General features: G+C 43.3%; 1 protein-coding gene across 1 annotated transcript in view; it reads left to right on the forward strand.

Moving 5' to 3' along the window:
* The first annotated feature begins 1,946 nt into the window (after positions 1-1,946).
* TFCP2L1 (transcription factor CP2 like 1) overlaps positions 1,947-24,630 on the forward strand; it is a 37,170-nt gene continuing 14,486 nt past the window's right edge. The window contains exons 1-7 of the mRNA XM_054070273.1: positions 1,947-2,202; positions 6,338-6,489; positions 20,353-20,429; positions 21,983-22,088; positions 22,288-22,394; positions 22,992-23,144; positions 24,042-24,152. Of these exons, the coding sequence (XP_053926248.1) occupies positions 2,141-2,202; positions 6,338-6,489; positions 20,353-20,429; positions 21,983-22,088; positions 22,288-22,394; positions 22,992-23,144; positions 24,042-24,152 (768 nt within the window). The 5' untranslated portion in view covers positions 1,947-2,140. The remainder of the gene's footprint in view (positions 2,203-6,337; positions 6,490-20,352; positions 20,430-21,982; positions 22,089-22,287; positions 22,395-22,991; positions 23,145-24,041; positions 24,153-24,630) is intronic.

Genomic DNA, 24,630 nt, shown 5'->3' on the forward strand with positions numbered 1-24,630 from the left:
CTATAAAATTATTTCGCAAATCTCACTTTATTTTCTACATTCAGCAACAGGCCAGAGAGCAAACGAGTAGGATTAAAGTCATTTTTCCTCCAACATATTTACTTGCTAGAAAGACAGTAAAGAAAATATTGACATGCCAGATTTGATGGGATCCTTTGTTTTGTATAGTGTGGTCATTTACTCTCCCATTGGACTACGTTGTTCTCTGGTTGGTGCAGCAAACTGCTTAAACTGTGGAAGGATATTTATGGTTCAGAGAAGTCCTTGGACACCTCAGCAAACTTTGTCTTGTTTCTCTGTCCAAGAGCTATGTATAGACTTTGCTCAATCAAGGTCTGAGCTCCTGCTGCTCAGATGTTGTGTGAGCTAGGCTGAAACTAAGAGATAAGTAGATATAAATAACGCATCTTACAAACCTGAAGACTCACAGCACCTCTGTGAAGCTGCTTAGTTACCCTTCAGGTTACTTAGTTTTTCACATCATGACACATCAGCATTTGAACTGCCAATGCCTATAGTTCTACTGCATCTGACTCTCTTGGGCTCAACCTAATGATGATCTATAGATGCTGTGACAATATCGATATTCTGTAATCATGGCAGGATAATAAAAGTTCCACCTGACAGTGAAATACTGCTGTCTCAGCTGTAAAATACGGCAGTACATCATAATACATGGCAACGGCTATCCTGAGTAAACGGCACTTTTCTTGGCTGAAATGTGACAGCTGTGTGCACAGGAAGCCTCCTGCAAAACTGACTGGAAAATTTTTAATGACCCTGAGTAATTAAAGGTCTGGTTCCATTTCTGCTGGTGGACAGACAATAGGAAATGACCAAACAGGGAACCTCCTCTACCTCTTTGTTCCCCCTTTCCAAACTATCAATCATGAGAAGGATTAATGTGACAGGAAGATGTCCTGAGAGCTGGGGCTTAGTAAAATGATGGGTGTGGACAGATCCTAGGTGAGGATCAGGATCTGCAACGGGAAATGGTAAAGAAACAGATATCTCTCCTTAGGGAGTAGGAAAGTTGGATTAGGAAAGACAGAAAGGCTTTGGATGGGTCAGGGAGAGTTTAGTCCCTAATACTATCTGTTTGTTCCTGTATGTCCACCGGCAAATTACTTTGTCTCTCACTTTTTCAGCTGGAACGTACGCCCCTGACATAAAGTTCACATGAAGCACAGGCCAGCGTAAGAGACAGACAGCTCGGAGGTAAAACACGCAGTTGTCCTTCGCTTAAGAAACCAGGGACTTCAGAGGCTCCTGAGCAGTGATTTCATACTCGGCCTCCCCGCTGCCCGGACACCTCACAGCCTACCTGAGCAGGGTGGCTTTTCAAGAACACGGGCAAATCCTCTGCTTCCCCAGGACAGGGATTATACCCTTTATCCCGCCCTCTCCCAAGACTGGGATTGCCCTGTCCACCCCCCACCCCGGCTCCGCTCTCCCCAGGACAGGGATTGATCTGTTGCCCCTGTTTTCGGCAAGGCAGGCATTGCCCTCTATCCCCTGCTTTCCCTCGGGCAGGCATTGCCCTGTACCCCCTGTTCCCCCCCAGGACAGGGATTGCCCTGTACCCCCTACTCCCCCCAGGGCAGGCATTGCCCTGTACCCCCTGCTCCCCCAGGGCAGGCATTGCCCTGTACCCCCTGCTCCCCCCAGGGCAGGCATTGCCCTGTACCCCCTGTTCCCCCCAGGGCAGGGATTGCCCTGTACGCCCTGCTCCCCCCAGGGCAGGCATTGCCGCGCACACCCCCGCTCTCCCCACCCCCCCATCACCCGCTGCCCCCGTGCCCAGCCCCCTCCCTGCCCTCGGGGGTCCCGTCCCTCCTCCCCGGGACTGCCCCATCCTTTTCGTGCCCGGGGCGGGCGGCGAGGAGGGGCGGGGCGGGGCGGGGGAGGGCTCGGCAGGCTCTGTACTTCCCCGGTGCGACCAACCCGCGGCCGCCGGGGCTGAGCCGTAAAAGCACCGGGAGCCGGCGGAGCCGCGGCTCCAGTCTGCCGCAGCCGTGCCCGGCGCGCCTCGGGGTGGGCGGCCCGGCTGGCTCCCTGCTGCTGCCCGGGCTCCCCCAGCCCCAAGGACCGCGGCGGGCCCCCTCCATCCCCGCATCCCTCCCCGCCTTTCGCCCCCAAGATGCTGTTTTGGCACACGCAGCCGGAGCACTACAACCAGCACTCGACCGGCAGCTACCTGCGGTGAGTCCCCTCCCGGCCCCGGGAGCCCCCCCGGATGGCTGCTCTCCATCCCGAGAGCCCCCCAGGGTGGGATGCCCGGCGGTGGGACCCCGCGCATCCCCCGGCATCAGCGCTGCTAACGCTTCCTGAGACGTGTACGCTCTTTTCTATCCCCCCCTTCACTTTTTTAGCGCCTAATTAGACGGCTCTCTGCACTTTGGCTTTATTGCTTTTGCCGGCTTCCCGCTTCTGGAGGGCTCAGGTAGTGCGGTTCAAACGGAAAAGGTGCGACGGTTGCAAAGCGCTGTCAAAAGTATGTGGAAAACGTCTCTTGGCAAAAGAAGAGGGCGTTCAGTTTTCTCAGGATGGGATTTCTTTTCTCTTCTTTTTGGGACGATGGGTAAAAAGCTCAGAATTTCACTTTCTGAACTTGTCTAAACCAGCTTTTTCCTGCCTCCACACAGTTGGGTTTAATTAAAAGTCCCTAATTTAAGTACAAGGGCTGCTAAACAATAGTCTGTAACATGTGTAGCACAAAACCATATTTCCTCTCTCTAAAAGACAGCAAAGCAGACAACTTTGGGAGTTTCTTTTCTGCTGGGTGCTTATGAATTATTCCTTTTCGGAATATATGTAAAGCTGAGCTCTCAGCTGGTGTCAACTGCTGCTGCTCTGCTAAAGTGTGATTTTGCTGAATTGCCGCAGTGGAGAACCTGGCTGTGGCCCAAGAGCCTTTCTTTCCAAATGTACCCCCAAATAACCACTGTTGAGAGAATATCGAGTTTGCCTGGCGAAGCACTTTGGATGCAGATAATACTTCCCTTTCAAGGAAACCCGCAGTCTTAACTATTCCTGATTCCTATCAGTGTATTTGCAAAGGATGTTTTTACTAAATAATAGTTTTCATTTATTAAATGGTACAGTACTGTGAGATTCTTGCTTTCTGGCAGCTTTAGCACTTCATCACACACCTCCTCACTCCGTCCCAGTAAGTCTGTTTTAACAACATGTATCTGGCAAACGTCTTGTTCATTCTCGCTTTGTGCTTGCAGACCTGATTGGTTTAAGACAGTGAGAACAGTAGCAGTAGAGGAGCATCAGCATCGGTACTTCTGTGTACTCTCTGTGTTAGAGAGAATTTATGGTACCCAGGCTACTTCATTAACTTCATGGATTTGTGGCACAAGTCCTACAAGACCATCAAGTTTGAGTCAGGCTTGAGCCCAAAATCCCGATTCCTTTTAATTGGCCAGAAAATGCATTATTGCTGGCCTGATGTTGTCTAGGGGGGATAAAGGATGGCTGATCTGGCAGGAAGACTGCTAGTGTGAAGGTAACCTGTCAGTGTTTTAGCAACAAACTTCAGCTTTAATATCTGCCACTATGACTGTGGTGTGTTTGATCTGGGACTAAAAGCCCTAAAACCAGTCATATGGCAGGAATGGCCTCAGGTGTTTCAGGAAATGTCAGTTGAATATACCCTTGTTTTTTTGTGGGGGCCTCTAATTCTGGCCAATTCACTCGCCATGGGAATCTGTCAAGGCATGCATTTCTAGAGGGCATTTTTCTGCAGAGCTGTGCCTTTCTGCAGGCTTTCCGTATCCACTTGTAGCAACTTTGCATGGGAAACTGAAATAGTACAATGCTTGAAGTAGTAGTAGGAAAAGTTTTTATCAATTATACTTTGCAGAGATCAAAGGCTTTGTGCATTTCTGAGACCTCTGTGTAAATTCTGCCGTACCTCAGCGGTATTTATAGTTATAGCAAGACAATATTACTGAATAATATTTTTTTTTTTAATGGAAACCCTGTATGGCTGAATTGAACTGTTTCAAATAATTTTTTCTCTTTCTAGGTAAGCTGACTAGCCCTTGGTTAAGACCAGAACTGTAAGGCTTTAGCCTAAAGATGAAATCTGGGAGGATTTTAAGGGTTTCTAATTTTTTTTTTTTTTTTTTAAGGATGGGAAATGTTGCAATAGCCTACTTTTTCCAAAACATGATTTACAACTCTTGAATGAAGAGAGTTGAGCAAATATCATGATATCTTACATACTTATAGCTTAGAAATTCTCGTAAGCCTTCATCTGTGAAATATTTTAGAAGAGCTCCATCCAAAGCCATGGATACTACTGGCCATTAGTTCAAATCCTATAGGAACAGAAGTGTGGTTAGCTCGTGTGGCTTCATCATTGCTTTAATACGGTGAAGCTTTCCAGAAACCAAATCATGAATTCCTCCATGCTTACAGTCTTCAGCAATCAGACAGCTGTTCCAGCAAGTGTAGTGGTGTTAAGAGCCTGATGTGAAATATTTGAATCTTGACTTCCCCTTGCTTAAATTTCTCAGCTGTTTCCACTGAATAGGTGTACAAATTTCTCACACCTAACTCTTAAACCTGGGCCAGATTTTGTGCTGTTTTTTTTGCACATCTGCAAAATCTTTCAGGCTTCAGAATTTTTGATCTGTTGTTCTTTGTAAAGCAACGCACATTCCAATAGCATTATGCAGATGCATGCGTTAAGAGCAAATGTTGGCATCTGGGGCGAGTGAGATGACTGTGGAACAGTATCAGATCCTGCGTGTGTGTGGAGCAATGTTATCTATTTCAGAAATCTACTGTAGGCATTTCTGTCATTTCATTACTGTAGTAAATCATCACCACTAAGGAAATAATGGTCTCTGTGGCTGCAGGAGCTGTGATTATGTCAATAACGCCAGTAAGCAGCTGGGGCTGTATGCCTACAAGTTGGTGATAATATGGAGGGAGTTGGGGTTGGAAGAGAGAATGGGGGCAGAACTAGGTGTTTCTTTCCTCCCATCTGTAGCCGAAATGGCATAGTTTGCTCTCTGGCTTGGTTTTACCATAAATAGGAGTACCTGTATTTGAATCAGGTAATTTAGTAGTTTGCTATAAACTACTGCACCATTTCACAAATGACCTCAATGGCCTTCAAGGTTGTGGGCGCTGTGAATGAACGCAGGGTGGATCATTAACTGAACAGGCAAGGAAAAAATTCTTAATGCTCATTCCATGGGGGCATGCCTGTACACACTGGCATGTTCCTGAACAGTTTTTCTTAAAGCTTTTTATGTATGGAATTACTGAAAGGAGCAGAACTGTAGACTCTATAATGAGAACGTCAAGTCTTTACGCATCTGGAGGAAATGGAGGAGGAAAAAAATAATCACTTCTTATTCTGAACTGTCCCGGTGTTCAACATAATCCTCCTAATTTGGACAGAGAATTATGTCTTAAGTACGTGGAGACAATGATCAGAAATGTTAGTGAAGTGGGAAAGGCTAATGTGGTTCTTCAGTATCAGACATAAGATAAGGATGCTTATTCCTGACGTCTCATTTTGTACTAATCATTCTGTTGTGCTCTCAGCCTTGTTAACACCCATTCTGCTTGGGGATTAGTGTGGATTGGGATAGGTCTCACTGTAAATCAGCAGGCAGGTCAGCATGCACATCTTGTAAAGGAGACAGAACTGGGATTGTGCACAGGTCCTAGTGAAACTGTCCCTGAGCACCTCTGCAGTTATGAAGGTAGCCCCATACTGTCTTAATAGTTAGTGACCAGGTTTATTGGAGTGCAAGGAGATGTTATGAGCCAATTAATCCAGCAGTTCATGCCATCATTCACCTGAATATATCTTTTTTTACACTAGAGTTGTGTCTGCTGCACACTCTCGGCTACTACTTGTAGACATTTTGCTAATCTGACATTCAGCTGTCAAAATAAAGTGCCCTTTCTTGCTTTTTTTTTCTGAAAGGCTTTAATCTGTGAACCCAAGATCTGTTAAACCAGTGTGTTTCCACAAGGATGAAGAATCTATTTTTGATAATTTTTTTCCTCATCAGGAAGACTGCTTAACTGAAAAGTAAATGTAATTTATGTTCTAGAATAGTAAATTAATTGTCAGAAATATTCTGTTTCACTAATGCTGTGTTCTTTTGTGTCTAATGCTGACATCCTAGAGGCAGAAGTTACCTTGTTACATTATACAGGCACAATTCTTTCATTTTTAGCTGTCATAATTTGGCATTTCTCCAGAGACCATTATCTCAGTGCATGAGAATCAAATGCAGCTCAAGGTGAGGATATTCCGTAAAGTCTTTGTACCTAAATGTGCGTAAACTGTATGTTACAGAGATGTCCTTGCACTACCAATCTTCAAGCAGGAAGAACCGCAGCTGTCTCCTGAGAATGATGCCAAACTGCCTCCCTTTCAGTACGTCCTCTGCACAGCCACGTCACCTGCTGTGAAACTGCACGAAGAAACTCTGACCTACCTCAACCAAGGTAGGGGTTTTACTGTACTGAAGGAGGGCGCATTTCCTGGGAGCGATTCATGGGAGAAATTGAATCCCATACTTGTGCCTTTCTGGGAGGGCAGCAGGATGGGAAAAAGAGGGAAAGGATATTTTTTCACATTTATATACTAGATTGTCAACTGATATAAAATAATGAAGTGCCATTGATGTAACTGTTGACTTAAAGCAGCGTTATAGCGTGCACCATTCCCTGTGGTCAGGCGTTGGCTTGATCTCAGACAATTTAAACCATAGCCTCCTACTTCCAGCTTAAAAAGCCAGATGAATTAAACAGATTGGAGTAATCTTAACATTGCAAGTCTCCAACCACTGCTGGAGGGCATTGCCAGGGGATGAGTTAGCAAGCTTCCAAGGGCTCCTCAGTGGTCTGGGCAGAGCCTGACATTGCTCTCAATGGCTGGCTGGGCAATGTGGATCTGCTCAGTCCCGAATGTGACGAATTGCTAGGTTCAGTACAGCAAGGTCCTCTGTAACTGAGCTCAGGCTAACTTTTACTCCTGGATAAACAAGCACTGCACGTTTCTCTAGGGTTTTTTCTCCCTTTGACAGAATTTGTGCAGACACATCCATGGTTGGAGTTTGGCTGCCACTTTGCAGCACCTTCTGCATGTGGGTCCTGTAGGGATGAGACTTCTCCAGGCACACATTATCCTAAAAATTACTACACTTATTTTCTGCCAGATTGTAAACAAGGATATTAGTCTAGAAACAAGCTGAAAGTTGTCTGCCCTGTGTTACCGAGATCCTCTCGTGCTTCAGGACGCTGCCCTAGCAATTCAAGCTTTTGTACACTGAGCATGAAGCTTGCTCAGGTGCTGCTCCAGCTGCATTTCTCTCAACATTTGTACAAAGCAGAGTGCTCGTCTGCTTTGGGCTCTGACCTCAGGTTCATCTGACTGCTGGGTCTGTGTTGCTGGTTGATAGACCCATGCAGCCTCCTTAGGAAGATCAGCCAAATGCTGCAGCCTACATCTGGGGAGCCAGATGTTTCCTGCTACATAAGCTGGCACTGTGCTGTGTCAGCGATAGAAAGATTCTTCAGGCTTGTGACCATCTTCACTGTTTATCCATCCAAATACAGCAGAGCTCAGAAGGTGATATGGGGCACATCAAGGGTGAGATGGAGATGAATCTTCCTATGAAACATTAAATCCATTCCTGTTTCAGAGTAAAAGTTTTTCTATTATGAAAAGCAGTTGATGGCCAAATACTTTAGTATACATGAGGCAGTGTCTGCTCTTTTTTTTTTTTTGTCTAGATAGGGCAAAAGTTAGCCAATTCTTTACAGAATACTTTGAGTTTTAAAAAATGTAACTAGAGCAGTTTGAGTTTTCCTGTGCAGAGTAAGACTTACTGCCTTTGCAGATAGACTACGTTGTGTTAGGCTTTCTCCTGCTCAGTATCACAAGGAGTTGTCTCCTACTCTGTCTTGATATAGTACTGACCTGTTTCCTTGACAGACCACCAGTTCTCATGTATCTTCTGCATCTTGTCTTTCATCCCTCAAAAGGACAAGGTGGGGTGTGTCTTTGCAGAATACCCCCTGGAGAGCATGAGGTTAGACAGACTTGGAGGAACAAAACAGGGATGAAGTTGTCAGGAGCTGTGCAGTGGGGCAGAGTGGAGAAGGAGCTGGGGGAAGAAGAGGTCACTCCTTAGTGACGTTGGCTTGCCACAGTGGCAACAGCACCTTTTTCTAGATGGTCTTTGAGGTTATTTGTGGTAAAAGATGATCCATCTCCTGACAGCTGAATGGTTCACTGCTTTCCTGTTTCTCTTGTCAGAGCTTTGCATCTGCCAGACACCTTCTCAGGAGCATCGTCATCTCATTTACTTAAGCTCACAAGCAATTAGTCTTCCTCCTTACTCTGAGATGCTCTGTGTTTCTTGAAAAACCTCTGTATGTAGATGGATTTTTTTTTTTTTTTCCCCTTGAGATCTCGCAATTTACCTGTTTTAAAAGCCATTTTGCTCCACTCCAGCAGGTTGCTTCAGAGACCACACCACTGGTACAGTCTTGCTTCTAGTATTGACCATTTCTGGTAGCAAGGGCAGGCTTTGACTGTAAGGTCATCTGACATGTAGTCTACCTTCATACTAAGTCCTTTAGACCAAAGTCTGTCGCCTGTGCTAGTTAGGAAAAAGGGACTGGAATCTGCTCCCATGTGGATATGAGCTGCTGTGAGAAGCTTGTGTGTTCCTTGAAGGTAACTACAGATATGGGGAGAAGAGGATGCTGGGGACGCTTTTCAACCCACTGTGGTCAGTGCTGGGGAGTCTTAATTTCTGTTGGTGGGATATGAGAGAAGACATTGCCTAGGGTTAAAAAGAGATGAGGGTTTGTCTTGCAATTCCAGACAAAGAATCGATTTGAATTGACAGGTAACCTCCTGTTTCACTTTGAGATTTGTGTTTAGGAACTTCTGCATTAAGAGACATTTGGCCTTTTTTATGACATCAGTGTCAAAACCATACTCCTCCTACACTGAGCTTCTGGAATAAAAAATATGAGATGTGTGTTTAAAAGCAAAAATCAAAGTGCTAAGTCAAATTTTCTTCTTTCAGCAACAGTTCTTTGTAGGAACCACATTTGTTTCTTAAGCTATATAGTTTCCCAGCAGATACCTGTTGTGTAGGTAGTTTCCCATTCCTTCTCCAAAACCAGAGGAGGGTGCTGCAACTCTTTACTTTGACCTGCTTAAAACAAACCAGAGACTCTCACCTTGATCTCAATTGTCCTGACTGACCCAGAGCTAGGTGCAAGTTAAAGGCTCTGACAGAAAATTAATCCCATTAATAGAATTATATTGTATGAGCCTGAGAAGATACGTGAAGGGGAACTTGAGACAGCCCAGGTCTGTGGAGCCAATACTTACGACGTGACAGAAGAGCTGATTGGCTCCAGAGCACTGTGACCCAGCTGCAGTGCCATAGCCATCTAATGAAACAATTTAAACCGTTCTCTACACCTTATCACCTTACACTGACTGTAAGCAAAGGGATGTCTCTTGCACCTTACCCTCTTTCTATGCTTATCATGCTCTGGCCAAACACTGTTACATAAAACTTCCCTTCTTCCTTGTATACTTGAGTTTTGTGATGGATTACGTTAGCAAATGGGTAACTTCATTGAAGTATGTGCCTCCACCCTATCTGTGCTGGTGAGAGTTTCAGTCATAGCTGGCTCCTCATAAGGCAGATAAAAAGACATAGTGGCTGTCCAAGCTCCAATAAAGCAATTCATGTCCAGTGTGGTTGCTTACCCAAATCATTAGAACTGTGTTTGACGTTTCTGCTTGCTGGGTGACTCTTGCTACTTGCTGAACAAATGTTCCTTCATGACTCAACCTCTTCACCACTCTAACACCTTTTGTCACTGTGAAACAGCTTTGCTTCTTGCCTCAAAACACCTATTCCACATGTGAGTGGTTCAATATCAGCTGCTGAGTGGACCGGCTCAGAGGATAGTATATGTGCAGAACTGGATAGGAGAAGGGTCAGGTCTGACAGAGCTATGGAGTGAGGAAGGCTGGAAGAACTGGGTAGCGATTGAAGGCCAAGTTGCGTAGCAGAGATAGAAGAGGAACCGGTGGAGACGTTCAGGTGAGATCCGAAAGGGTTTCATACGGGCTAGGAAGAAGAACTGTCCAGTGGCTGTGTTTGTGCACAAACAGGAGAGGGCTTCAAGCTTGTGGAGGGTAATGACTTCCCACGAGTTTTGCTTCTTGATGGATAGACCCAGATGGATGATCAGTAGCACTGGGGAGGGAGAGGTCTTTGGTCTGGCCTCTCCAGAAAGGTGAAGGAAGAAGTTGAGAGGGCTCCTGAGCTGGAGACCAGTATTTTCAGCAAGGGCAGGGGAAGCATTTGTGAGTGAGCATAAGGGAGTGAGCTTAGCTGTTGTATTAAGGTGACTTGGGGACATTCAGCAGTGGCAGGCTCCCAAGTTTGTCTGCTCCGGTTTGAAACCATGAGTGCTTGCTGGCAATGGCTTTAGAACTAGCCTGTAAATGAAGTAACTAGACTCAAATTCTTAGCTTGGTTTCCAAAGACTGACTCATTACACTTGTCCTTCCCAATCTCTTCCCCCCTGCCTTCTCACATTCTTTGCGAAAGTGGAGCCAGAGTCCTGTAAGCCCAAACTGAACATGATCTTAGTTAGTTAATCCTTAGGGTAGCTCCTACATTAAGAGATCATTACTGACCTCAGGAGAACTACTCAGCTGGTGGGGCAGAGTATAGGCTTGTTGGAGTGGCGTTAAGACATCATACCTTTCTTCAGTCCACAAAACTGGTAAAGGTGCCATGTCCTCACATTAGGAGCTGCTGCTGGCATTGCTCTTTTGGTCAGGAATTGCGTCTATCAACAGAGTTACATTGTCCAGAAGTCTTCCGCACAAACATCACCTAATGTTTTTGGAACTAGCCCACCTTTTAGCACTACTTCAATGTCTCTTGTGGATAGGGATTTTCAGACAAACAATCAACCAGCAACCATATTACAAAATTAAAAATATTATTATTATATTTAGCAAGAGGGCTTGATGCTGTTGTGTATTCCATGGTCTGCAGTCATATGGGGTGTGGTTTGACCATGGCTGGTTGTAACTAGTTTCAAACATGGACAGAAATGGGAGCAATGAAGGTGGTTCCAGAAATTGCACCAGGGAGAATGCAGAGGAAACAAGCACTGTACAGTAGATCTCAATGCTAATAAATGTGAGGAAATAAAATCATGCCTTTAAAAAAACAAAAAGCCCAAAACCACAGAAACCTGAAAGTCATTGCCGAAGAGAGCCAGCTCATGGTGCCAGAACCACATGTGGACTGTGAGCTATTGAAGTCATGATTTTGTTTCATGACCAGCATTGAGTTGGCTCGGAGCCTTAGATCTAAAGTAGTCCAAATAGCGGGTGGTTGAGGTTGATGGCAGCGGGTCACTGAGAGCAGGCTGTGTGACAAATCCAGCGTTGTCCCACAGTGATACTTAAGAGTAACGGGTCATCACCTGCCTGTAAAGTTTTCCTAGTCTCTGTTTAGCTCTGCAGATCTGTGGTATGTGACTTGTGGTTCTTGGCTGCGTGAGCATTTCAGTATACAGCTGGGTTAGGAAGGCTGGCCATCTCTGCTTTACAGTGTCTTCCAGAAGTCATCTTTATTGCCAGTCCTAGACAGTTCAGAAAACAAACAAGCTAAAACACCAAACCATGAAAGAAAACCACTAACATCTGAGAAGATCTGTGATGATACTGGGAGCACTGCTGTAGAGGTATATTAGCAACCCTCATGGAGCTAAAGATGGACTTAGTTTGAGCCTGGGTCACACCTAAATGAAAGCCCCAAATTTCAGCCCTCAAGTGCAAAGGCATGTATCTGGGTTCAAGACACGTGCATAAACTGGTGCACTTTAAAACTGTGCTGTGTTTAAATTCTGCTGGGTATTGTTGTGCTTCAGTTTACTGCAGATTTTTCCTGGTTTCTCCTCCAGGGAAAGGTGTAGAAAAGACTGGGCAGTGAGCAGCTGAAGAGGTCATTCTTGAAGCTGATTGCCAATTGCTTAGTTAGGAGACAAAATTGCTCACGACAGAAGGTGAATGAGAACCTTTGCCTCCCTTAAAGTCTGAAGTTCAAATCTGTTTTTCTAATCTACAGCTAGAGAACCCAGCTTTAAACACTGAGATTTACAGTAAATGAAAAAAAGCTGTTTTGTATTGACGTTAACTCATACGCAATTGAGTTTTTATGGGTCAGACTTGTCTGAGTGTTTGTAGTTTTCCTGGAACAATTCTTTATTTGCCTAAATGGAGTGTAGAGGAGGCTGAGTGACCAAGTCTGCTTGGGTGTGCTTCTGGTTTAATTATAGCTTTGTTTGTGGTGATATTTTTTGCTTTGCCCCATACTAAGAACTGCCTCTTTTCCTAAGAATCACTGCCATTGCTGACCAGGCCCTGGGTATTTCAAGGAGCTTTACTGCTGGTGGCCCCTCCTGTGTGAACGTGTACTCCACCCTTGCCTGAGAACACAAACACAACAATGACTTTGTGTTGTTGAGACTGTGAATATCAGGTGCTCTCTGGTGGCTGCCTGTCTGCGCATCCTTGATCGCTGAACACTGTGCAGTGCCACACTGCTCCTTGATCTCTTTACACTCTGTCCCTGGGATTGGATGGCTTAAAAAATGACTTAACAAAACTGTTTCATCTTTCCTGTTTCTGAGACTGGCTATTTAGTATTTTGGTTCTGGTGGTGCACCTCTTTGTCTTTGGAGAAAGAGTTTGTCTCCTGCCTGACTTTGAAGACTGCTCTGAGCAGGTTTTGATGTCTCAGATGAAGCCATTAATTGTGCTAGCAGCAGTTTCCCCATATGTTTGGCAGTTCTGTCTTTACTTGGCAGCCGAGGAAAAGCAATCCTGTCTCCAAACTACACCATCCCTAAGCTCACCATGAATCTTGCTTCAGATGACAGGGCACCTCTGTGTAAGTAGAGCATCTGACTTTGGTTGTCCCTATGAAGCTAGAATCTCCGTTGTCTTTTAACCAAGAAGCTATTTTCTGTTCTTTCTGTAATCCTTTCTCCTGTTGCTTGCATCTGGATGAAAGTCAAATGGGATTGTGAATTTGCTGGATTGTAGCCTGAGCACAGCTCCTACTGGAAGCCTCTAGACTGGATTTTGTTCTCCCACTTCTGTAAATCTTTAATATCTGTGAAGGACGGAAGTGCTTAGAAGTTCCTCTGAGTGTAGTGAGAAGTAAGATATTATTTGTAAGATTTTTTCCCTTGTATTCCATGCCACTTTTTTTCCTTTTCTCCATTATCCAGATCTACTCTAAGATTCTGGTAATTATGGTAGAGAAATTTTTGCCTGTGGTTTTATAGCAGTTTTAGTGGTAGGCACTAACTGAGCAGCCAGGTGTGGGACGAGGACTTGCTTTCTCCCAGTTTCTTGCTGTCGAAAAAGGGTGAAGGAAGTGACTTACATGAGGGCATCTGAGGGAGCTTCTGGGCAGGGTCAGGAGTCATGCTTAGCTATTCTGCATCTCTCTTCAACACCCTAACCCAGGACCATTCTTCTTAGTTATCTGTAACTCAAGTAAATATTACACACAAAAGTACTCTTAAAGAGCTATAAAACCTGTTGTCCAAATTGACTTACAACAGGTTGAAACCAGAAAAAGCCTGTATTTTTTACTTACTCGGAGGGGGTTGAGGTTTTCTGAGCTGGACAGATGTGACTAAGATAGTCCTGAGTGTTTCAAGTGCATCCTACAGAAGAGGAAATACAGGAAGAAATTATTTTTGCAGGGCAGATATTTTTTCAGGTTTCCATCAGAAGTCCATAATTTCTTCACTTAATAATTTGCATTAAAAATCAAAGTTTATACCATGGTGTGAATTAGGTGTGGTCCAACAAAGTGGACAAGGTCTGTGCAAGAGACGCCCGAGTGCATACAGTGAATTTAGCAGCTGGGAGTGTTTCTGTGTCTACTGGCTGGTTTTGTGTCCTTGATTCAAAGTTAGCCTGTTGTCTTGGAGGAATTAAATGTACATCCCTCTCTTTTGAATGGAAAACACTGTAAATGAGAAGCGTTTTTTTAGTGCCTGTTAGCTATGAAGTGTCACCACTGTAAAATACACCATCTTCAAAAGTCTGGGAAGAGCAGGGCTCAGCCAAATGTTCATATAGTAAATGAGCACTGAAATTTTCCTCCAGCAAACTTGGCTCTGAGGCATGTGCTTGGTTTTCCCACAAGAAAGAGGTAGGGAAAGAGAAAGAAGGGGACAATGAAACCCCCTCAAACTGGGGGTGGATTGTAAATGGAGGAAGAACATAGGAAGAGAACACGATGACAGTGTAGCTCTCTGGTGTGGTAGCAGAATTAGTAGTCAAATTGGTCTGCTGTGTTCCTGAGTCTTGCTGCTTTGGTGGTAGTGGCAAGCATGGCACTTATATATTCTCTATATTGGAATCAGATGGGTACCGAAACATAGTGGAACTAATGTAGCTTTACTGCAAAAGGAAGCAGTTAGGAGGCAGGTGAAGGGCAATAGTGAATACTAAAGCAAGGCATATGTAAATCGTGATTCTTATTGCAAGTTCAGAAGGAGATCGTACAAAGGAGTCCGTGAGTGTTAGTCACAGCTGGGCAGTTTGATATGGATAGAATCTGGACACTGAATGCAAGAAACTGGGAAGTTATGGCCAGGGAAGGGTGGGCTGTATTTGCCCTGCGCTTATAACTGCATGCTTTGTTGAAGATGAGTAGTGCGGCAAGATGGGCCGCTGTACCAGAACAACTCTTCTGTTCCTTTTGCATTTCCTGAGCCATAGATGGTCCTCTGTGGGACTGCCATGTTCATAGCACCATGAAAGCTTTCAGGTTGGCCTATTGTGTAGCCGGTGAATTTATAATATGCACTGTGAATAAACACCTTCTACAGTATCCTGTCAAATCAGGCTGCACTGAGCAACTGTAGAATTTCCACTGCTATTTGTGGCCTGGGGAGGGAGGATTTGGTCCTTGCTCCTTGTCCTGCAGAGTGTCCGCACGCGGGACACTCTTACATGAAGTTTTAATTTTGCTTTTGTCTGACTAAAAAGATGTGGTCAATTAAGCATGCAAGATCAGATACCAACTCTGTCACTCTTGCGTTTTTACCCTGTGGGTTCATTAATCTTCCTTTTTTTTCTCCTACCTGCTGAATCTTCTTTGGTTTGGGAGGATAAATGCTTTTTTTTTTTTCTTTTTCCCCTCCTTCTGCGTGCTGCATTCAACTGTCAGCATTCCTTTGCCTTTATCTGTATGCTGTTTAGGATGTTCATATAAAGTTGCTAAATGGAATTTTTATTGGCCAGCTTGGCTTAATAATCAAACAGTTTCCAGGCTGGTTCTGTCTAGCGCTGTGTGGAGCCATTCTGATAAAGAGGACTTGCAGGTTTTTTTTTTTTTCTTTTCACTGGCTTTTGTTGATATTGCTTAGTATAATATAAGGTTAGAATTTAATTAATTGCTGGAAAGGGAAACAGACTGCTTGGCTTGACTAAGTAAGGCTTGAGTCCTATTGGTCTAGGACATCAGCTTCCTAATTGGAAATTAGCCTATCGTCTCAGTGTATCGTGCAGAAAACCACTAAAGGTGTTGTGCAAGTGGCCCTGGAAATACAACATCAAAACAAACAAAAAAGAGCAAGCAGAGTATTGTAGTTGTGTAGCAAATAATTGTTGAACAAAATGTAACTTTGAGCTTGAAATAACCACAGTCTTCTATAACCAGAAGTTGCCTAGGATTCCTGATGGCTGATTGAACTCCAGCAATAGTTAAACTGTTATAGCTTGTACCTTTTAAGCGTGTGAAAGCATTCCCATGTTGAACTAAATTATTTTTTATCTATAGCAAATTGTTGACTTTCAGTTCTTTTTGTCCCCAAACTAAGTGGTCACACCTGCATTTTAATGTGTGCTAATTACCAAGGACAATAAAAGTTAAAAAAGTAAAGGGTCTATAAATCCTCTTAAGATCGATGCAATTGCTTCATGAATCACCAAGCAGGAACTCACTGGACCTGGGTGGTTACTACTTTGTTGGGTACTGCTCTTGTTTTAAAACAGAGTTGCTCAAACTCTACCCTAGGAGGAGATTGCATAAATTTGCTGTTGCTCAGGGAATATCTGTTCAAAATACAAATTACACTGTATAATTGTCTGCCCAGGTTTTCATTGGTGCCCCTGAAGTTTTCAGTGAAGCTGGAAGACAAATTGTATCTCAGGAATTTAATGTGGTTTTCCAAATATTTACTGTTCTGTTCTGTTCCCTGCCTGAGGTAGGGAAGAAGGTTTGAGGCAAGGTCTGTGTGTGAAGAACACTGAGTCGTGCAGGCAGGAGGCTGCTTTGGCCTCAGCTGTGCTGGAGACTTGCTTAAAAAATGCATTCTTCGTTTCAAGTAGTGATAGATATGCTTTAGGGGACCTTGTATGTATGTGTCCAGTATTTAAACAACAGCAGAGTCTGGGCTAATCGTCAGCTTTGAAGCTGTCTTGAAGTCACGTTGCCTGTGGCGGTGCAACTAAGGCCAGTGTTGAGAATATGGAAGGAAAAGGGTTTCAGCCAGCTTTAGCAATGTGTTTAAGACTAACATTCAGCAATGTTGAATATCATCCTGGTAAAGAAGGACTGCTCTAAAACTGCTGCTGCTGCTCCCATTGCCACAGCTGCTTTCTTCAGGCTCTTCTTTTCATCTGAGCCCAGTGGATGTTAAACCCTCGTCAGCCAAGGACCACATACTGCCCTAGTCAATGTCAAACAATTCAATCTACTCATTGCATAGTCTCAGCATTGATACTCTCTGCCACTGTCTCCAGCTTTACCACCAAACGTTGACTTGGAAAGATGAAGTCTAACCTGCATTAATCTGTATTTCCATCTAAAACAGGTGTAAAAACTCAGTATGGGGGAACTTTCTATATTTCAGCTGTATGTTTTGGGCTTTGATAGTTGCAGTCTGTCTTGGGAACCGGTAATGCAGTTTTTTAGTTACACTTGCAGCCACATTTCTTTACAGATTTAGATACTTAAGTGAGAATTATCTGTTACTGATTTAGTTCTAGCAGAAAACTGTCATTCTACACCTGCTAGTGCTGGTGAGCCAGGGATGCGGGATTCAAACGTGATCTGTGTAGCTGAGTCTTGAGCGACATCTTTGCCCTCTTTGATACTAGGAGGAGTTTAGCTTTCTTCAGGTTAGGTTGCTACTATTTGCTTTATTTTATAAAGGGATCCTGCTTTCCAGCAGGATCCAGTTTTTTTTTTTTGCCTGCAATTCTCATAATTATATGGCTGAGATTGTAATTCACAATTTCAGGAGTTTTGCAGGTAGTTAAGGTAGAAAACATAGAGTAAACAAGGTATTTCTCCAAGTGAAAAAATATAATCAAAGCATTTTGGTGCTATGGAAGTAGTAGTATCTGAACCTTGCCTGTGCTATACCAATGAATTATGATTTCCATTAGCCACAAAGCAATGATATGTATTTGCTGGAATAAGTTGCAAGGAGAATAATTTTTTTCAAAATTGGTACGAAAACATTTATACATAAAGGAATTGTGAGGAACTAGGACCAAATTCTCACTGATGGAGTTCCACAGATAAGGAAGTAAACTGTGTGTTTACGAAGCTTGGCTGGGAGCAGTCTTGTTTTGATCACAATTCTGTGTACTAACTGCAGTTAAACATTCAGGGGTCAAGGGGAAAGCAGTTAGCATAAAATACCGTTTTGATTGAGGTTTTCCATGGCATAGACTGAGTTCCAGGGCTTACATCAGATGACCCATACATCTTTCATCAAAGAATTTAATTTCCTCTTTGACTTTCCATTTAATATTAACTCTGTCTGCACTACAGTTTCTTTTTCACCAATGGGTGGTATCTGTTTTTAACTCCATCTCAGCTGAATCATTCTCATCAGGAAGAGCTGTGTGGCACCTGCTGTCTGCTAGATTGCAGTGTTGTTCCTATCCCATGCGAGTGGTTGGAAGATGCGCGCTGCAAATATTCTGAGTACTTGACACTAGTTTGAAAGGAACACAGACAATATTTTTATGCCCGTTATTTTCTTTTGTGTCAATGGAACTACAAATAACCAAATCGGGTTGACTGAAGAGCAGGAGTGTATCAGTGCACAAAAGTGTCCCCAAAACCTGCTAATTCCTGAGACACTCACTGAATTGCTGGTAGTGCTCCTACCATTCTACCATTGCCTTCCTGTATGGCACAGCTCATGCCATGTAATTTCTCTGTCCCTCGTACCCCATCTGAGAATAGTCATAGATGTATTTTACTGTCTGTTGGATGCTCACGGCCTCAAATCCTAAATTATTTTTCCTATAATGATTAATTAGCCTCATATTTGCACAGGAATGAACTGTAAGTGTAAGAGATACTCGACTGTATAAATTTGTTTGAGACAACTGTATTGTGTTGGTGAAATTCATAGCCGAACTGAGCCAAGCCAAGCCAAGCACTTCATGTAACACAGACACATATGTAGCACAACAGACATGGTTTCGTGGTGGACTTGGTAGTGCTAGGCTAATGGTTGGACTCAATGATCTTAATCATCTTTTCCTGCCTAAATGATTCTATGAGAGAAAACCAGTTTTGTGAACATGAGCCTGATCTTTTTATGCTAATGCAGCAGTATAGATCATGTGGGGATGTATGTACATATCTCAAAAAATTGCCAAGTGAGCAACATTAATACGTATCAATAGGAACATTAGAAAGTCTCTGGAGTTAAAATGTGGAAGCTGTCTGTTTCAGGACTTTGGTTTATGAAACCCACTTTTGTTGTCCAACAGTGTTCCAAAGAAGGTCACTGTTGTCATTTCGGTTTACTTATGCACAAAGAGATGAGTTAAGATCTATGCGTGTTTCCAGTGCTTAATCTGGTACTTCATCTGGTTTATTCTCCTCTCTCCCCATGCCCTAAGCCACTTGCTAGACTCAAGGGTCATTTCCTGTTTGCAGAACTCCTATTGACATCAGTAGGAGTGTTGTACAAACATTTGGGGTTTCAAAATGGCCTCTTGTCCTTTCCCCCTCCCCTGCCAGCCAGCTGAATAAGCACAATTATCCCTGTGCTCTGTTGATATGGTCTGTACTCACATGGGCAACCGGAAGAGCTGAGATTCCCCAAAGGGAATCAGCCTGAAACATGATGCCTTTCTGACACGTCTACTGTCATAAGTCTTCTGTTTCTAGATGCAGATCCAGAAATGTAGCATTTTTTTGTCTCTGCTGATAACAGCTTCTTAGTTGAGGGAGATGTCAGCTTTGCATTTTTCTGCAGAGCCAGTTCTGAGGAGATACTGGTTGAGGCAGAAAACCTAAACTGGTCTCTTTTGTGCCTGCCTTGTCATACCTTGTATGTTTTTCAGTAGAAGTGAAGACAGCAAGCTGAACAAGAAAAACTAGCTGTAAAGTATATGTATGCTCAATTAATCCTAATGGTCCTGTTCTACCTCTGTACCAGCTGTAGGTTTATTGTAAAAAGCTTGTCCTATACAATGAACTTTTGTACTGTCTTAGACATTTGTGCATAAGGTATTGAGACATCATTCTCCTTTATCTGCTTTCAGCCTTGGAGGGAAATGTTATTTCATAAATGAGCTGGTGAACTGGCTAAATTCCTAATTCTGTGGGTGATGGTGGTGGGAAGGGTGCTGGCGCATGACTTTTTTTTCCCACAACTGGTCCTTGCACATGCCGTAGTACCCATTGCTGCTTCTACATGCATGTCTGAAGGAGTATTTATGCCCTGGGAAGCCATATTCAAGATCTTATGGAACAGATCTTGTATTTCTGATTCACCGAAACACCTTACAGACCTGACTGCTTTCTGAGGAAGATGAGATTTTGCCCAAGCTGATATCCTCTTCGGTATAGTGTCTAGACCTGTTGTGGCAGCAGCTCTTATTCATTGCTTCAGCAGAAGGGACAGACAAAGGCAGTGCTCTTGCAGCCACGTGGCATGAAGGGACAACTGCCTCAAACATCTTGGCAACTTTCTGAAGGGTAACCAGAAAATCAGCAGCCCCAGGAGACAGATTATGACCAGTACCCTAACCGAGAGCTTTTGACGGCCAAACAACAAACCTTCCCCTCAGATTTCTGCTGTGCTTTTAGTGCCTACTCGATTACTGGGGCAAATGCATTATGTTACCAAAATGAGCTTTCCCTGATCAAACGTATGCTTTATTAGCCACGTAAATGCCAGCATGACTCTCTCATTGCTACAACATATTAAACACCTTGGAAATGTTTCCTTAAACTCTAGGTCAGTCTTATGAAATCCGTCTACTTGAGAATAGGAAATTGGGAGAGTTTCAAGATTTAAACACAAAATATGTAAAGGTAAGGAGAAATATAGATTTCTTTTCTTCCTGCTACTACATACAGCCTCTAATGAAGGGCCTGACCTTGCTCACACTGAGACAATGGAAAATACTTTGCCATTGGTTTTAATGGGAGCAGGGCTGATGGAGTTGTTGAGTGCTAGTTTCACGGGACTATGCAGCTTGGCTTTACAGGGCTTCAGGGGAAACTTTATTCTATTTGTGATCATGACCCCAGAGTTTCACTGTGAATATTGGGTTCAGGGGAATCCCAAAGTTCAGAGGTGAACATGGTCAAAACTGCTGAGAGGCAGACTTGTTTCTCTTCTTAACCCCAGTGTTTACATCGTTCTGCCATGCAGATTCTGCATAGCTCCAGTTTACTTTGGTAATGGGAATAACTATGAACATACAGAACTTGATATTTTGGTTTGGTTTTGGGGAATTTTTTATTGTTCCCCTCTTCTCAAAATCGTTCAAATTGAATTTGGTCCAGATCTTGGTTCTGGATCCAGCCTTCAAGCCTTCCTCTCCCCGATTCTTGGCTGTTCTGCCTCAGGATTTCTTAGGAGAAGTGAGGCCTAGTTGCAAAATTTGGATTCCAATCTGGATTTCAAGTATTGCCCAAGTTTAGGCAGTTCCCTATTTGTTGTTTGGTCCATTTCAGGAGGCACATGGATTGGGATTCCAATTTTGCAGCTGTTCCCACTGTGGCTCGCTTGCTTCTTGGAGCTAGGGCTTCATTTGGGGATTTCTCAGATGTATTGGCAAAAATTGCTCACTCATTTGATATGGAAGCCCCTAACAGGAGCACAGACTTGAGAAGTTGGGATGTAAGGGTCATTAACTCATGTAAGTACAGCACTCTAAATATAGAAATGGATAAATTAGTTAGGAGTACTTTAGACTTGTCTGCCCTGGGGATTGCCTTTATGCCAGCCTTTTTTCTCCAGTTATTGACATGGCTGCACCATTGCAGACTAGAGATGAAAATTCTCCTGTTACAGAAGCTTTCCTATTCCATGGTAACTACACTGGGGCAAATCCAATGATTGGCTGTTAATGGCTGGAATCAAGTTCAATTCCCACTGACAAGGTGTCTGGACATATCAGCTCCACTGGTGCAGGAAGAGGTGAGCTGGCCTTCATATTTGCTAAACAGACTAGAATATACTAGGATTGGAGCATGGTACAGACACATTAAATACTACCCTAGTATGAACCATTTTGGGTGTCAAGACAGTATAGTGATGTTTACATGGCATGACACCTAAGATTAGGTGGACATTGCTATGGTGCTTCCAGACTGAACCCCAAAGCTGCACAGGGCTGTGTTATGCAGTGTAGATGTGCCCTGTGAAGGGGGAAAGTGTGTTGCTCTCTCGCTCAGGGGTCCCTTAGGAATTTGGTAAAGATGGTGATGGGTCTTTTTGGTGGACCCTCTACTCTCCTCATGAATGGGGGTGAAGAACATAATAGATCAAGCTTTTGTTTCTACACTGGAAAACCAAAGTCATCTCAAGAGAGGGGCTTCTGGATCACATTGTTCATCTTGCTATCTTTTCTTAACAGAGCATAATTCGTGTAGTTTTCCATGATCGACGCTTGCAGTATACAGAGCATCAGCAGCTTGAGGGCTGGAGGTGGAGTCGGCCCGGGGACCGCATCCTTGATATAGGTGAGAGTATTTCGTTATGGTTGCTATGCAGAGTTTCGAAGCAAGATGCTGTATGTCTTTGGGTGGGAAGAACATCTAGCACTATAAGTGCCAAACAGATATATCACTGGTGGCTTGGCTTTTCACATGCATCTTGTATGGAAATGCTTTCTCTTCTTCAATTTAATATTTTTAAAATTTTAGGGGTTTTCTTCTACAGATATTCCACTGTCAGTTGGTATCTTGGATCCCAGAGCCAGCCCAACCCAGTTGAACACCGTTGAATTTCTGTGGGATCCATCAAAGAGAGCCTCAGCATTCATTCAGGTAAGAGGGAAGTGATATTCCTGTGGTAAATGCAGTGGTGATGTATCTTATAAGGACCTGGAGAGCTATAAGGTAGCCAGGACATGAAGAAGAGAGAAAAATGCTAGTGATAACTTACAAACTCAAGTAACAAACATATATAACTAATTTGGAGGATACTTGCTCAACTAACTTGCTAGCCACTTGTTAGCTTTTGAGTACTACTTCTTGCTGCAGCTAGGATTTTCTTTTTTTTTTAAAAAAAGATGTTGCTTTCTAAGCATGAATTTTGTTTGGAGGAAACTGTTCACAACCAGTTGGTTTTGCTTGCTTTCTCCTTTCATGAGTGTTTCTCATTCCAAACACCAACTATGTGGTTTTAATCTGTATGTGGGATTTATTTAAGTCAAAGGAGGCTTTCCCTGCTGCTGTGTTTCTTTCTGGGCTCCTTGTTCTAATCATTTTGTTCTGAGGAACAGAAATTAAAGTGTATGAACTCTTCTGCTTCTTTTAGTTTCTCAGGTGGAGCCAAAACCTCATGTTCAGGCAAAATCTGAAATTCAGATTTCCACAGCTTCCAACTGTCTCCAGAGATGAGCACAGCTTTTGTTTTGCCAGGTACATTGCATCAGCACAGAATTTACTCCACGGAAACATGGAGGAGAAAAAGGGGTGCCCTTCCGGGTGCAAATTGACACCTTTAAGCAGAATGAAAATGGTGAATACACAGAACACTTGCATTCTGCAAGCTGCCAGATCAAAGTATTCAAGGTATGAGGTAGTTCGGTCTTTGTCATCAACTAGATTGACACAGGAGCATGCACAATTTTTGAGTGGTGTAGGAATGATGCAAATAATGAAGAAAAAGAACTGACTTCTAACTGGGTGTGCTTATGATCTTAAACAGAGCGCTTGCACGCAAAGTAACAAATGTTGAACTAGATAGCAATTCTAGTTAAATTCTAATGAGTCAGGTGCAGCACCAAGATCTATCCCAGTCCATTTTGCCTTGAACACTGTACAAATACTGAGATATTTAGGGTATCCACTGTGTTTTGGTGTGCCTAGGCAATCAAGACATTATGGCGTCTCCAATTTCTTTGATTTGGTCCTCCATGAACAATAAGAGTATATATTGGAGACCTTAAATACCCTTTGCTTGTTGCAGTAGACTTCCTCTCCTTGCTGCCTGGAGGAGAGAAAGTTTCAGAGAGAAAGCATCTTTGAAGCTCCTAAACTGGACATGGTCGACCTGTGGCCACTTAACAACAAGCTTTCCATAGGCCTGTTTTCTAAAAGGATCTGCTGCTCCAGTATTGCTCCTGTGAGCAGTGTCTTTCCTGCTTCTGAAGAGATAGTACAAACACCAGTTGAGGTGTGTAACTCATGGGGCTTATGGTCTGAAATAGTTGGTATAAAATCTCAGGACTGTGGTCAGCCTATTTTGGAATCGCAATAGGCATTAATGGGAGATGCTACAGAAACAGTAGAGATGCTTGCCTATTTCTTTTTTCATCTAGAAAGTACAGATTTGTTCTTTTTTCATATGTAGTTTCCCCTTATATCTTAAGGAGACTTTTTTGAACAGAATAGAAAAAAAATCCTTTGGCCTATGTTTCCAAACTTGTAATACTTGGCGTAAGGGAAAGCTTGTGCTTGTGTTTATAGCCCAAAGGAGCAGACAGAAAACAGAAGACTGACAGGGAAAAAATGGAGAAGAAGACCACCCAAGAGAAGGAGAAGTATCAACCTTCCTATGAGACAACCATCCTCACAGAGGTAAAGTGGTTTAGGCATGTCATACTACTTCAGCATGTTGGGAGATAGATTTGAGACAAAAAGCAGTCTGACTGAGCCCTGGAGATTGTCTTGTGGAGACACGTTTGCCCTGATATGATTGAAATTGAGAGTGGATCATAAAATATCTCTTGCCAGAGCTTCTTCTGTTTCATGGTATAAACCAACCCTTAACAGCCTAGCTTTAAAAGAAACATTTTCTCTATCTTCTGCTGTGCTCTCAGGCACTTGTCATGGCACTTAGATAGGTGAGGTGTTTTTTTCAAAACTATCTGGGAAAAGCTCATGTTGGAGATGGGGCACTTGAACAAACGAATAGGCTGTCTGATTAAATTATTAAAATCTGTTTTTCTGTGAATGTGCCTATGAAGCTACTATTACATACAAGACCTCAAAGATTCTGGCTTGTACTCTAGGATTATCTTGAATGTAGATATATGTGTTTCTACCCCTCCCTGCC

The sequence above is a fragment of the Cuculus canorus genome, chromosome 6 (assembly GCF_017976375.1).
Source record: "Cuculus canorus isolate bCucCan1 chromosome 6, bCucCan1.pri, whole genome shotgun sequence".
Classification (NCBI taxonomy): Eukaryota; Metazoa; Chordata; class Aves; order Cuculiformes; family Cuculidae; genus Cuculus; species Cuculus canorus.